Source organism: Anguilla anguilla, chromosome 14 (genome assembly GCF_013347855.1).
Source record: "Anguilla anguilla isolate fAngAng1 chromosome 14, fAngAng1.pri, whole genome shotgun sequence".
NCBI classification, from domain to species: domain Eukaryota; kingdom Metazoa; phylum Chordata; class Actinopteri; order Anguilliformes; family Anguillidae; genus Anguilla; species Anguilla anguilla.
Window position 1 is genome coordinate 18,481,091 of NC_049214.1, and position 15,045 is coordinate 18,496,135.

Consider the following 15,045-nt stretch of genomic DNA (forward strand, 5'->3'; position numbering starts at 1 on the left):
CGTGGTAAGCGAGTGTGTCGCCCACAGCACAGAAGTGATTAATTTTCACTACTGGGTATTAGGTCGAAGATTACCTAAGAAGCGCAAAGCCGCATCTTTGTTTGTTCGTTTAAGGGAGAGTCAGTCAGTGACGCCCCGGGCCCAGGGTTGAGAGACGGAGTTTCTTTCACGTGGGTAGTCTGTCTCTGTTTCAGGTCGTGAGAGAGCGTGTGTGTCGCACTCCCGACAAGTTTTGTGGACATTATTGAATTTTACGTTTAATATTGGCCTCTTAGTCTTTATTGTTTCGTGTTGATTGTCTTTAGTAACCTATTAGCCAGTAACGTGCGTTTATACAGAGAGACGTAACTTATTACCAACAAAGTATAATTCGCGAGCAAAAATGGCCCCAAACAAGGAGAATGCAAACGGGAGTATAACCACATATCTGCAGCAAAAGTATGTAAAGCAAGCAAAGGCGATGAGTAAAAATGGCTGGGACCCCGAAGGATCCACGCCGGATTCCTTAGAATGGTGGGGGAAACAAAAAAAGAATAGGACGGCTTACGGTACCATTGTACTAATTACGGAGCATATGAGGCTCATAGAGAAGTGTGACGAAATGTATAATCGGCTACAAGCACAAGATACGAAATTAGCTGGTCTGCGTAAGAAGATAGAATCTCTTGAGAACAAAGGCAACAGCTCTGACCAGAGCACAGCGCTTGCGTGCATTCCGACTGAAATAAAAGGTGTTCCATCTTTGTACCCAGATTTAAATTGTCACACTATAACTGACCCACTGTATTTTGAAAAGGAGAATAAAACGGTGCCCATGGCACCTATGGTTACTAAAATTCGCGGTAGAGGAAATGAACAACGACTGCATGTTGATCACGTTCCTTTAAGCCTGATCGAAATGAGAGCTTTATTAAAGGATTTGCCGAATCTTAATGCGCAAGACGACAATTTACCGTTTTGGCGACAACTAAATGAGCTACAGCGTAGCATGTCTCTACACCCTCTAGACATGTTTTCAGTTGTGCGTGCAAAATGTCCAGTTTCAAGCTGGAACAAAATTGAACCAGCTGATCTCCGACAGGAACCATGGGCATCTGGCCCCTGGGCGAATCATAATGAATTACAAAACGCGATTACCGGTTTCTGCGAGGCTGTAAAGACTGCTTTAGGTAAAGGTGCGCCAAAATGGCATTGTTTCACGGCAGTAGTACAAAATAGCTTGCCCTTTGCTGAATACGCCGATCGGAAGTATGAAGCATTTGAAACGCATTGTGGCTTCCCTAATCCAAATAGAGACATGGCTGTTTTTACGCAACAATTACTGGCAGAGGCTGCCCCGCATATTCAGAAGGTACTAGCAATCGGCATACACCCGGGTAATACGTTTAGTGACATTGTTTCGTGGGCCTCGCGATTAGAGGAACAGATACGGAAGAAGAGTTCAACTTTACATCCCATTGCTGCTGTTCGCTACAACTCTCTGAAGTGCGATAATTGTGGGAAAACGGGCCATAGCACGGATCGATGCAAAGGGAGGGACTATAGGAGAAGTAGGCGTAACACCCCCCCAAACAAAGAAGCAGATAAATGCTTTCGATGTGGAGAACAGGGACATCGAGCGCCACAATGTTTAGCTGCCCTACCTAAGGCGCACGCCTCCAGTGGAGAATACGCAACCTCAGACAAAGAAGCTGGGCCTATCGCGCACTGCTCCAATGACGATTACGCGCATTTGAACCGAGAACAACTTGTCGCCATGTTAAACAGTTTGAAAGCATAGGAATTACCGGCCTCCTTTTCAGTCAGTAGTATAGAAACTCAGGCTCATTGCAGACCGTATCTTAGTGCGTGGGTAGGAGGCCGACCATGCGATATGCTAATTGATACTGGCGCTTCTGTTTCTATCACTGACCTACCGCTCCCTTGTACAAAGCATTCCATTGATCTTGCTGGCATTGGGGGTAATTCTGTCCGCGCATATAAATCCTTTCCAGTACTTGTGGAATCCAATAATGCTTATTGGACACAATCATTTTTCATTTGTAGGACTGCAGAAGGTACCATCCTCGGTTCTGATGGCATGAGATTACTGAAAGCTACTGTTGCATACTCGCCTATGGCTTTATCAGTTTGTGACGCTTCTCATAAACGCAAGACATTGCCATTAGCTGCTCTTTCCCATACTGCTATAGCATCTGTTGCAACACCTATTGTCCATTCCTGGGATTTGACTAACAAGTTCCAAGCTTTATGTGCAACATTCCCTGCATGCTGGTCTGTGCACAAACTGGATTGTGGAGCTGCACCATTACCACCACTTGAGACTCTGAAAGATAAACAAAAGGAGGGGGGGCAAGAATCGCAGACATATGAACCTGGACAATGGGTTATGATAAGAGCCCCTCATCCTAGATCTTTCCAACCTCGATGGCAAGGACCACACCAGGTCTTACTAACCTCTGAGACTGCTCTTCGAGTTACAAGCATCCCGGTCTGGATCCACCAATCCCGGACCAAACCATGCCCATCACCCGAAGACCTCAAAAAGCCTGAAGAACTCCCTGCCACGGACGACTGCAGCCTTCACGAATCAGGTGCAAACGTTCCAATTTTTTTCACATACTCAACCAAATTGAGCATTCAAGTTATGCTCCCATCCAACATGCTGAATTCATTTGTAATTATAATCACAGTTTTGAGCCATGGTGGAGTAAGTGCTGTGGACAATAACATTTACATGCAATTAGTTCACATGACAGCCAAACATGCAAATAAGACTGGCTGCTATGTCTGTGGATTAATACCACATTCTGTCGCACTTGGTGTTCCAATGAGGTCCGTACCTATCGCCTCCAAGTATAACACTGCAGATAGCGATAGCAAAAGTGAACTTGTTACCAGACCTAAACATATATGTGATCCTGAACCCATTAACATTGCTCTGTCTCTTGGCCCATATCTGTGGTGCCTCAAACAAAATGGCTCTATTTATGTTGGAGAGACCCTGGACTGCAATACGGTTATTAACTACCATGATAAACCTGTACAAAACCACACAGCTATGGGAGTCTATTGGGTTTGTGGGAACAATGCCTATTCTGAGTTGCCTAATTCATGGTCTGGTATCTGCGCCTTGGGACATTTGGTCCCGGCCATGAGAATTACATCTATTCTACCGGACCGAGTCAGATATGAAAGATCAACTGACGTCTTTGGAACTCACCATCAGTCTGTTTGGAACAGAGCACTTGGTGCTCTCATTCCTACTTATGGGGTTATGTCCGCTCTAGATCAAATTGGCGACCTCTCCAAAGAGGTAGAGCTTTTGGCCAATAGCACGGCATTAGGTCTAGGCAAAATTTCAGAGGAATTGACAGCTGTCAGAGTGATGGCTCTACAGAACAGAGCTGCATTAGATTATATCCTCTCAGCTCAGGGTGGGACATGTAAAATAATTGGCATCGAATGCTGTTCCTATATTCCCGATAATCAGGATGACCTGAAACGTGTGATCTCAAAAATCAATAATGTTTCCCGGTCCGCACATGAAATATCACCTACAACACCTGGTTTTCTTGAATGGTTATCGAGCTATTTGGGTAACCTTGGCAAAATTGTAGTTGAATACATTTTTCTGATTATACTGGGATTAACTGTACTGGCATTGATAATTAAAGGTGTGAAATTAATTTTCGTACAGTTAATCTGTGGTAAAACTAATGAGCAAACCACACAAGTTGTTCACTATACAAAGACTCCGACAGCATACATAATATAGAACCAAGTTGTAATAACTTGGGAGTACTTGATAATGCCCTCACATGGTATTCTGTTTTCTTCCTCATATGCCGGAGAGGACACTCCCATGACACCATACCGGCGCCGAGGACACCACCCCTCCAAGACCATGTTGCTGCAAACCAGGAGTAAATTGCAAGAAATCCCACCAAGCCTTGAATCGAGCCTTCCCTACCAAACCAATGTCACTATCCATCCAGCCAGCAACAGAAGGACTTTTTTCTTTACAAGTTATGTTCTTGGAGTACATCTCGTTCGCCCGTAAGGGGGACGTGAGGGAATTTTGCCTGAAGTTTTCCTAACACAGGTTTTTGACAGGTTTTCGCCCTCACCCTGAACAATGACTAAATAAATGTAACTGTAAAATTGACTTAACCATGAGATTCATGTTGTGTCAAAAGGAGGGACTGTTAGGATACATAAAGTTTGTGCTGTAGGAGACAGACAGATTTGTGTATTCCAAAACCTCACGTGCATGTGAGAGTCCGCCATTGTTTTACAAAGCCACCAATAAGACACAGTGGTAGAAATTGCAACCTATAGGGCAACTCTGTATAACAAACAACCAATCAGAGTTCATGCTGTATTCTGCGCACAAATTTGAATATATGTAAATGTAACTGTATAAACTCCACAAACTCTAACAGTTGAATGGAACATTCTTGTGTGAATCCCTGTTGCTGGCTTTCTGTATAATAAATGCTTCCTGATTTTAAGCACTAACTTCGGATCTGCTTCTACCTGGAACGACGGTCACTATTGTTCTTGGCAACATTTCTGGTTACCAACAACTTCTACCAGCCACATCACAATGTACGACACAAGAGATGTGTATCTCCCACATGCAGAAACATATAAATATGTAAACTGTCATGCAAGTATGATACATGTAGCGTAACCTCAGATCCAGGAACATTTGCATGCTTTACTTGTAAATTTATTTTACTTTACCCTGCCTTAGTGTTGATTTTTGAGCATTTGAAATCCAGAGCTGAGATTCCACATCACATCACATCTTTTTTTTTTTCCTGGTTCAGACGTGATTGTTATTCGCACAGCTTTCCCTCCATGGAGAAGTGTGAAGGAAAAGGACTGCGAATGAGGAGACTTTCAATTCGAAGCCTGAGGCTGGAAGAAGTGGAGACCAGATACTAATGAGATACAGGCCAGTAACCACGGCGCTCCCAGAGAGCCCAATGAGATTTGAGCGGGGAATTAACAGGGCATTAGCATCTTAGCTCTCCTTGAGGAAATATAGCAGCTCCCAGATTTAATCAGGAGAGAGATCTAAATCAGCGGGCCTTCTCAGCGTGCTCATGCTGCACCATTTGGAGAGATCACAGCTCTCCGGCACCCGGTGAGAAGACAATGCTGGCTGGAGTCTAAACATAGTCTGCTAAAATAGCCCAACACAGTCTGCGAAAGCCTTCCAGTGTGTAACTGACAGCCCCACATTTTACCATGAACTGGGACACATTTCACCAAAACTCAGAATTCAGCAAAAACAAACTTCAGTCTGCATTAGACTTTAGAGCTATAATATCCAATGACAAACAAACAAACGTAGTCTTTGTGACAATTTACAGATACCAGCGTGATTTGGACTGCCGAACAAGCACCAAAATGAAAACGATCCTCCAGGAAGCCAGACCCGGCGCGCTGCACTGTGGCGGTTCTTTGATTGATGGAATTAGCGGAGCTAAATTCTCGCTGTCTGGTAATAATTTTATTCAAATCTGTCACAGAAGCCTGTCACCCCGCCATCCTCTGCCTCTGGGCTCTGTCAGCTTGGCTGTTGGTGAAACTGCAGCAGTATCATAGCAATGCCCATTTAAGGAAGCACGCCCCCCAAGTGCTGATTGGCAGGTGGGGAAATGCCTGTGGAACGGTATGGAATACTACTCGTGGGTTTACAGGCTTCCGAGGAAGAAAAAAAGCAGATCTAATCTACTGCAGATCTGTGTAACGGAGTGGTCTGAGCTCTTGTTGGCACTGTAATTAAAGAACAGCCTAAAATCTTCTGGATGTGATCTCCTGAGGTCAAGAGCTGAGTCGTAATGAGAAGATGTCATGGTAGGGGGATGAGATGGAGAACATGTCTGCACACATGCACATAAGGGCCCAGTAGATTAGATCAAAGAAACAGACACATAGAAGAAAGAAAGAGAGAGAGAGAGAGAGAGAGAGAGATTTGGAAATAAACAGTGATAGATTGGACATGCTGCAGCATTGAGAAAACAGTCACTGACAGAGAAACAGACACACACACGGAAAGAGTGGGAGCAGAGATATTTCAAACATACCCTTGGGGGAGAGTGGATGGAATAACATACACACATTTAAACACATGGACACACACAGAGGGGAGAGAGATGGGGCACAGAGGAATGGGAATTCACAGTGTAGCTTGTACATACTCTGTGAGTGAGAGGAGCGTGTTATCTAAGCATGGACATACAGCACATATACACGCATTCTCACAGGGGACCAGGAGAGAGCAGAGAGAAAGAAAATTCATGTGTGAGTCACAGAAACACACACACACACACACACACACAAAGGAAAAGAGAAGGTGGAAATCATACACATACACACATGAGAGAAGCGGGGGGAAAAATAGAAAGAATTTATAAGTGAACAGGAGTAGCATCATCTGAGTGTGTCTCCATCATCTGGCACTGGGTGGATTGACTGCAGAAAGGTCAAGACTAACAATGACTAATGAAGCCTTTACAGCTGTTTCCAGAACACGGCTATGACACAGAACAACCTGCTGTAAAGACGGCAGGGAAGCACAATGAAAGTGAGGCCAACAGCACAGAAATTCAGCCTGTGGAAAATGATCCTATTTCTAGACACAACTGTGATGGTAGGTTCATTAACACTAAGCATGGGCTACATTTTTTCGAGTGAATTTCACACTTCACAGTGTGTAAATGCGTTTTCCCTAGCGCCACTGAGATGTATAAATAGGCATCTACTGAGAAACTCCCAGGACCGAGTTTATATATCAGAATACAGGTTGCTTTAGCATCCTTCAGCCACACAGTGTGAACAGCATGATGATTATGCATGAACGAATGTTAAAGCCCTAATTCAACCAGGTGCTGATATTTTTAACACTCAGTACATAAATAGAGGCTGTAAATTCCAGTTTTAAAAGTCTCAAAAAATAGAACGGTTTGAGTATGTTTACTCACCTCTTTTCAAGTCCTACAGTGTGTATGCTAATATATATATTGTTTACATTAACAAGATACAATTCTGACAATGGTATTACCTGCACTGGTGACCATAAGATTATTGGCTCATAACTCTGCCATATCCAGAAAAATTGATTTATTATATAAGGCTTGCCAGAGGTTAACTAAGAATCTTCACCCGTAACTTATTTTCAGTCCATTATCTATATTGAAATGTAAATAACTTTTAGAAAGCACTTCTCAATGATGTTACGCTTATTACAGATAGTGAATCTACCTCCACACTGTTATACTGAACCACATTGGAAAGCTTCCTTTGAGAAGGCTGGGTAACGCATTTTGTCTGCAAAGAATATGTGTTCATTGCTTATTGTTATAAATGATCATTGTTACATGTGCATGCTGGGGCAGTGGCTTTAAGGCCTCAGGGCTGTGACTGTCGAATGTATGACCCAATATATCTGCTCATATCACATATTTTGTAAATAAGCGCCTTGTTGCTCCTCAGACTTGGGTGGGTGCTCCCTAGCCTATGAGGAAGGAATACATCCTCACAACTTGTGCAGTATAGTAGCTGGAGCGGTAGTGACTCTGCAGTCCTTACTGCTGTAGACAGAGCCAAATGCTGGAATAAATGGTCTAGATGCCATTTCAAGTTTAAAATGCTTTTTTTTTTTTTTTTTTAATAAATTGAAAGACATTTTAATTGTGCACTAATCAGAGGGTGCAAATAGCTTTTTTAAAGCTATTGTTCTTGCACCAACAAATCCCCCCCCCCCCCCCCCCCTCCACGATCAGTTTCCCCCTATTCTGGTTTTGGGTCGCTAAAACCCTAGAGCTGGCTCTGGCTGTGGACAGCTTATCCTGCTACGATGAGGCAAGGATGGAGAAGTGGCAAAAACGTCCGCTTGTGTTCCTATTAATAGTCACAATGGCCTAAAATAACTTCTTATTAAAATTACAGCACTACTGGGACTCACCATTTAATGGCAGCCATGATGGGAGAGTGCAGCTGCTTAGCCGCTGGTGGTTAGAGATGCACTGGGCTATAGGCACTTCCAGTAGCATCTTGTCTCACAAAATGTACCTGACTGATTCATGACTATATTGTCTGAATGATTTGCATAATAGTGCCAACCTGTCATTGCTTTCTGCTTTTTTGACCCAGCAGGTAACAAGAGAACATCTTGTGTGCACACTTAATCAATGCACTGCCACTGTTAGTCGGAGCTGCAGTTAGTTCTGAATTCTGTTTTCAGGGGAAGGATACAGGTGATGTGCTCACTGCCAAACGACTCTCCAACAGCAATGGATTATGACAGTCAAATCTTGGGCATCAAAGATAGCTTCATTTCTCTCCTGCAGATCTTAATAATTTATGAGTGGAGTTACTGCATTGAAGGTTTGATTGTGTGAAACTCATCCAAATTATCTAGGGAATAAATTCTGCAGTGCTTCTATTGTTTAAAAATGTCTAAGCAATACGATTCAAAGGGATAAAGCATACTGCTGTTACGTTCAGAGTAAGGACCCACACGCAGACCAGGGAAATCCAAGAAAACGTTGTCTTTATTCCGTGCGAAGTTCGAAGCCAGGTGATCAGAGATAGTGCGGTACAGAATCGAGTTTCCAGAAGAAAAGTAAAAAGACAGGCAAAAAGTCAAAAACCAGGAGATCAGAGATAGCGAAGGTACAAAGGGGCAGGCAAAAGAGAAGTCAAAGAAAAGCGAAGGTCGAACCAGATCAAACAAAACCAAAAGGGGCAGGCAAACTCGAAGTCGGGCAAAGGGGTGTCGCAAGAATCTCAAAATACAAAGGCTTACAAATAATCGGCACAATGAATCTGATCAACGTTCTGACAAGAAACAAGTGGAAAAGACTGACATTTATACACTGGGGAAGATAACAATCAAGGAGGGGTTAAGTGAGTGAGGGCGGAGTAACAAACAACATCCAGGTGAAGAACATTAGGATAACTAATTAAATGACAGGGGACTGACAAAACGCGGACTGGAATCACATAGACAACAATGATAACAGACGGCCTGGGTTTAGCAGGTAAAACACGTGCAGAGAGAGAGAGGTGCAGTTAGAGCAAGAGACAGGTGCAGGCAATTGCAGAACTCAGCGTTAGAGCAGGTTAGAAAGAAAAGGGGCGGAGCTACAGCGCAGCATGGAAAAGGGGAGACTGGTTAATGTATTAGTATAGTGATCTAAACTATCAAAAACCCAAAACTAGTGTGTGTTAGTCCATTAGTAATATTCACATGTTAGTATATTAGTGAGGTTAGTACTTTACAATCTATAAGTTAGTAGGGATTAGTAGAAATTAGTAAAACTAGAAATCAGCAGGAAGAAAGTAAAGCGAGACTGGAAAGAAGGGGGGAAACCACGAAAACCCGGAACCACCCGAATAGTGAAATCACACAGGTACAGGGGAGTGAAGCAGCTCAGGGAACACAGACACAGAGACAGTACTGGGGAGACAAGTGACCGGAAATACAGACTACAACAGTACCCCCCCCCCTAGGAAACGCCTCTTGGCGTTTTCACCGGTGGCACAGGGTGTTTAACATGAAAGTCCTTAACAATCTGCTTATCCAAAATGAAGCGAGAGGGGATCCAGCTTCTTTCCTCGGGGCCGTAGCCTTCCCAGTCCACCAGGTACTGAAGGCCGCGACCCCGACGACGAACATCCAGCAGTTTGTTCACGGTGTAGGCATCACCACCATCAATGAGTCGGGGGGGAGGGGGGGGCTCAGGGGCAGGGCAGAGGGGATGGGTAACAACGGGTTTTAAGCGGGAAACATGAAAAGTGGGGTGAATTCTGCGCATGGTGGAGGGTAACTTTAATATAACAGCAGTGGGGCTGAGGATTTTAACAATAGGAAAGGGGCCAATAAAACGAGGAGCTAATTTCTGGGACTCAACATGTAGGGGAATGTCTCTGGTGGTGAGCCAAACACGCTGTCCAACTCTGTAGGAGGGGGCTTTAGAGCGGCGGCGATCGGCCGTCACCTTCATCCTGGCGCTGGCGCGAAGCAAGTTGAAGCGAGCGGTCTTCCATGTCCTTCTGCAGCGCCGGATGAAGGCTTCCGCTGAGGGGACCCCCACCTCCTCCTCCTGACTAGGGAACAGAGGCGGCTGGTACCCTAGGCAGCACTCGAATGGAGAAAGTTTGGAAGAGGAGGTGTGAGAGTTTATGGCATACTCTGCCCAGGGTAGCTGATAAAACCATGAGGAGGGATTCTTGGAGCAGAGGCATCTAAGGACGGTTTCAATAACTTGATTGGCCCGCTCGGTCTGGCCATTGGTCTGGGGGTGAAATCCTGAGGATAGACTAATGGAGGAACCCAACAGTGAGCAGAAAGCTTTCCAGAAACGTGCAGTGAACTGGGGGCCTCTATCGGAAACTATGTTAGTGGGGATGCCGTGTAGTCTAATAACGTGATGAATGAGTAAGTTGGCGGTTTCTTTAGCAGAGGGAAGCTTGGTGAGGGGAACGAAGTGAACAGCTTTAGAGAACCTATCAACTATGGTGAGGATAGTGGTGAAAGTGTTGGATGGGGGTAGGCCTGTGATGAAATCTAACGCTATGTGAGACCAGGGGCGGTGTGGGATGGGGAGGGGTTGTAACAGACCTGAGGGTGGGTGGTGAGAGGGTTTGTTCTGGGCACAGACCAAGCAGGCAGCCACAAAGTCCAAGATCTCTTGTTTCATGGAGGGCCACCAAAAGCGTCTCTGAATAAAGGTCCTGGTTCTGGTGGCCCCCGGGTGGCATGAAAGTTGCGAAGCGTGGCCCCAAAGGAGAACTTGAGAGCGGACTTGGGCAGGAACGTAGAGACGATCCGCTGGGCAATTACTTGGACCAGCCTCATCCTCCTGGGCCTTACGAACCCTCTCCTCGATGTCCAAGTGGATGGCATTGATGAAACAGCTCCGCGGGAGGATGGTGTCAGGTGAGGGATCCTTGGTGGGTGGTTCAAACCGGCGGGAGAGGGCGTCAGGTTTGGTATTCTTCGACCCAGGGCGGTAAGTAAGGGTAAAGTCAAATCTGGAGAAGAAGAGTGCCCATCGGGCCTGGCGAGAGTTGAGGCGTTTGGCTGTGTGAAGGTACTCCAGGTTCTTGTGATCAGTCCACACCAGAAAAGGTGTTTGAGAGCCCTCCAGCCAGTGGCGCCACTCTCCCAAAGCCATCCTCACCGCCAACAGCTCACGGTTCCCAATGTCGTAGTTCTGTTCCGTGGGTGTCAGGCGGTGAGAAAAGTAGGCACAGGGATGGATCTTATTGTCTCTGGGTGAACGCTGAGAGAGAACGGCTCCCACCCCAATGTTGGAGGCATCAACCTCTACGATGAACTGGGCAGCAGAGTCAGGATGAACAAGGATGGGTGCAGAGGTGAAGTGGTTCTTGAGGGCTCGGAAGGCTGTTTCAGCCTGGGCGTTCCACTGGAATCGGGTCTTAATGGATGTGAGGGCGGTGAGTGGGGCTGCCAGAGAACTGTAATTACGGATGAAACGACGGTAGAAATTGGCGAAGCCCAGGAAACGTTGCAGTTCCCGACGACAGTCTGGCTGAGGCCATTCCACAACCGCCCGGATCTTCTGGGGGTCCATCTGAATGCTGCCGGCGGAGATGATGTACCCCAGGAAAGAAGTGGTGTTACAGCTAAACTCACATTTCTCCGCCTTGACGAATAAGCGGTTCTCCAAAAGTCTCTGGAGCACCTTGCGGACCTGGATGATATGTTCCTCCTTAGTTTTGGAAAAGATCAGGATATCATCCAGGTATACGAAAACAAACTTATTTATCCAATCCCTCAGAACATCATTGACCAGTGTCTGGAAAACAGCTGGTGCGTTTGTGAGCCCGAAGGGCATCACCAGATACTCCCAGTGTCCGGTAGGGGTGTTGAAGGCTGTCTTCCATTCGTCGCCCTCTCGAATGCGCACCAGGTGATAGGCGTTGCGCAGGTCCAGCTTGGTGAATATCGTGGCTCCTTGCAGGAGTTCGAAGGCGGAAGCCATGAGGGGAAGTGGGTAACGGTTCTTGACCGTAATGTCATTGAGGGCACGGTAGTCGACGCACGGCCGGAGTGAGCCATCCTTCTTCCCCACGAAGAAGAATCCGGCCCCCGCTGGTGAGGATGAAGGACGGATGATGCCGGCAGTCACGGACTCCTGGAGGTACTTGTTCATTGCTTCCGTCTCCGGCCGAGACAGGGAGAACAATCGACCTCTGGTGGGAGTGGTGCCGGGCTTCAGGTCAATGGCGCAGTCGTAGGGGCGGTGAGGAGGCAGAGAGGTGGCTCGGGATTTGCTGAAGACCTCTTTAAGGTCCAGGTACTCGGGAGGAACCGCCGACAGATCCGTCGGCTTCTCGGGATGAGGTGACTCGGGAACAGAAGAATGGGCCTCTCGCAGACAAGATGCTAAACAGAATGGGCTCCAGCCCAAAATCTTGTGCGAGTTCCATTCCAAGGTGGGGTTGTGCTTCTCAAGCCAGGGGTGCCCGAGAATGATGGGTGAGTGGGGAGATTCAATGATGTGGAGCCGAAGCTCTTCTTGATGGTTACCGGAGAGCCGAACCTTGAGTGGAACGCTGGTGTGGGTGATGTTTGCCAACTTCTGACCATTGAGCGAGTTGGCCACTAGGGGGCATGATACCTTCTCCAAGGGGATTCCCCATCTCTCGGCGGCCCCAGCGTCCAGGAAGTTCTCCTCGGCCCCGGAGTCGATGAGAGCGGTGGTCCCTTTGGTTCGTCCCCCCCACTCAATGGTGACAGGCAGGCAAGTCCGGTGTTTTGAGGAGGATTCAGTCGGAATCATGCCCACTAGTGCTCCTCGATACACTAGCGGGCGTTGTCTTTTAACGGGCAGGCTGCGACATAGTGACCTGGTTTCCCACAGTAGAGGCAGGACCTGGTGTGCATCCTTCTATCCCTCTCCTCCTGGGTCAGGCGAGCACGGTTGACTTGCATGGGTTCCGGGTCCGGCATCATGACTGGAGGAGGTTTGGGGTTGGTAGGGGATGCAGCAGTGGTCCTGGACCTCTCAGTGACTGCTCGGTTGTAGACACCTTGACTGCGAGCCCGTTGGCGCTCCTGGATGCGTGAATCCACGCGGATAGCCAGGGCAATGAGATCGTTGAAGTCCTCGGGTAGGTCCCGGGTCAGCAGCTCGTCCTTCACGCGCTCAGACAGGCCATTGAGGAAGGTGTCGTATTGAGCCTTCTTCTCCCAGCCACTGGCGGTAGCCAGAGTACGAAAATCGATGGCGAAGTCCGACACCGTCATACCACCTTGGCGCATGTGCAGGAGTTCTTGCGCCGCATCGTGGCCGTGCTTGGAGCGGTCAAAGACCCGTTTCATCTCTTCTGCGAGCAGCGTGGAGGTCTGCACGCAGGGAAGCCCCTCCTCCCAGGCAGCCGTTCCCCACTTCCTAGCTCGCCCGGTGAGCTGCGTGATTATGTAGGCAACTCGGGCCTGCTCAGTGGGGAAGGTAGCTGGCTGTAGCTGGAAGATCAGCCGGCACTGGGTAAGGAATGGGCGGCAGCCACCAGGTTCTCCGTCGTACTTCTCCGGAGGAGGAAGGTGGGGTTCACGAGCACGTGCAGGTGGGATGTCAGGCGTAGCGGGAGCCGCAGGTTGCTGGGGAGCGAAGCCAGGCGAGGAGGCCCGGAGTGCAGATGTCAGCTCTGCCACGCAGGAGGTTAGAGTCTGCAGCTGGTGAGAGACCGACTCCAAGTGGGACTGGTGGCGTCCCAACATGGCTCCCTGCTGCCCAAGTACAAATTGTACCTGGGCAGGGTCCGCTGGGTCCATCCTGGTCAGAACGTACTGTTACGTTCAGAGTAAGGACCCACACGCAGACCAGGGAAATCCAAGAAAACGTTGTCTTTATTCCGTGCGAAGTTCGAAGCCAGGTGATCAGAGATAGTGCGGTACAGAATCGAGTTTCCAGAAGAAAAGTAAAAAGACAGGCAAAAAGTCAAAAACCAGGAGATCAGAGATAGCGAAGGTACAAAGGGGCAGGCAAAAGAGAAGTCAAAGAAAAGCGAAGGTCGAACCAGATCAAACAAAACCAAAAGGGGCAGGCAAACTCGAAGTCGGGCAAAGGGGTGTCGCAAGAATCTCAAAATACAAAGGCTTACAAATAATCGGCACAATGAATCTGATCAACGTTCTGACAAGAAACAAGTGGAAAAGACTGACATTTATACACTGGGGAAGATAACAATCAAGGAGGGGTTAAGTGAGTGAGGGCGGAGTAACAAACAACATCCAGGTGAAGAACATTAGGATAACTAATTAAATGACAGGGGACTGACAAAACGCGGACTGGAATCACATAGACAACAATGATAACAGACGGCCTGGGTTTAGCAGGTAAAACACGTGCAGAGAGAGAGAGGTGCAGTTAGAGCAAGAGACAGGTGCAGGCAATTGCAGAACTCAGCGTTAGAGCAGGTTAGAAAGAAAGGGGCGGAGCTACAGCGCAGCATGGAAAAGGGGAGACTGGTTAATGTATTAGTATAGTGATCTAAACTATCAAAAACCCAAAACTAGTGTGTGTTAGTCCATTAGTAATATTCACATGTTAGTATATTAGTGAGGTTAGTACTTTACAATCTATAAGTTAGTAGGGATTAGTAGAAATTAGTAAAACTAGAAATCAGCAGGAAGAAAGTAAAGCGAGACTGGAAAGAAGGGGGGAAACCACGAAAACCCGGAACCACCCGAATAGTGAAATCACACAGGTACAGGGGAGTGAAGCAGCTCAGGGAACACAGACACAGAGACAGTACTGGGGAGACAAGTGACCGGAAATACAGACTACAACATACTGCAACCTAATAACCACCTTTCCATCGGGCTGCACAAAAGAATTAATTTTCACATTTATGCATAGAATCCTGGGAACAGTCGTCTTGCTTTAGCCCACGAGGAGCAGGTGGTATTTTTACAGTTGTTTTTTTTAATTTCATGAATCACCTTAATGACATGCAAATATAAAAGTGTGGTGGGCCCAAGGTGATACAGAT

At 47.0% G+C, this 15,045-nt stretch overlaps 1 protein-coding gene across 1 annotated transcript; it reads left to right on the top strand.

Moving 5' to 3' along the window:
• The first annotated feature begins 1,721 nt into the window (after positions 1-1,721).
• LOC118213262 lies at positions 1,722-4,301 on the top strand. The gene is made up of 2 exons (XM_035392099.1): positions 1,722-2,682; positions 3,765-4,301. The coding sequence occupies exons 1-2, from the start codon at positions 1,874-1,876 to the stop codon at positions 3,928-3,930; spliced, it is 975 nt and encodes a 324-aa protein (XP_035247990.1). The 5' UTR covers positions 1,722-1,873; the 3' UTR covers positions 3,931-4,301.
• Positions 4,302-15,045: the final 10,744 nt, after the last annotated feature.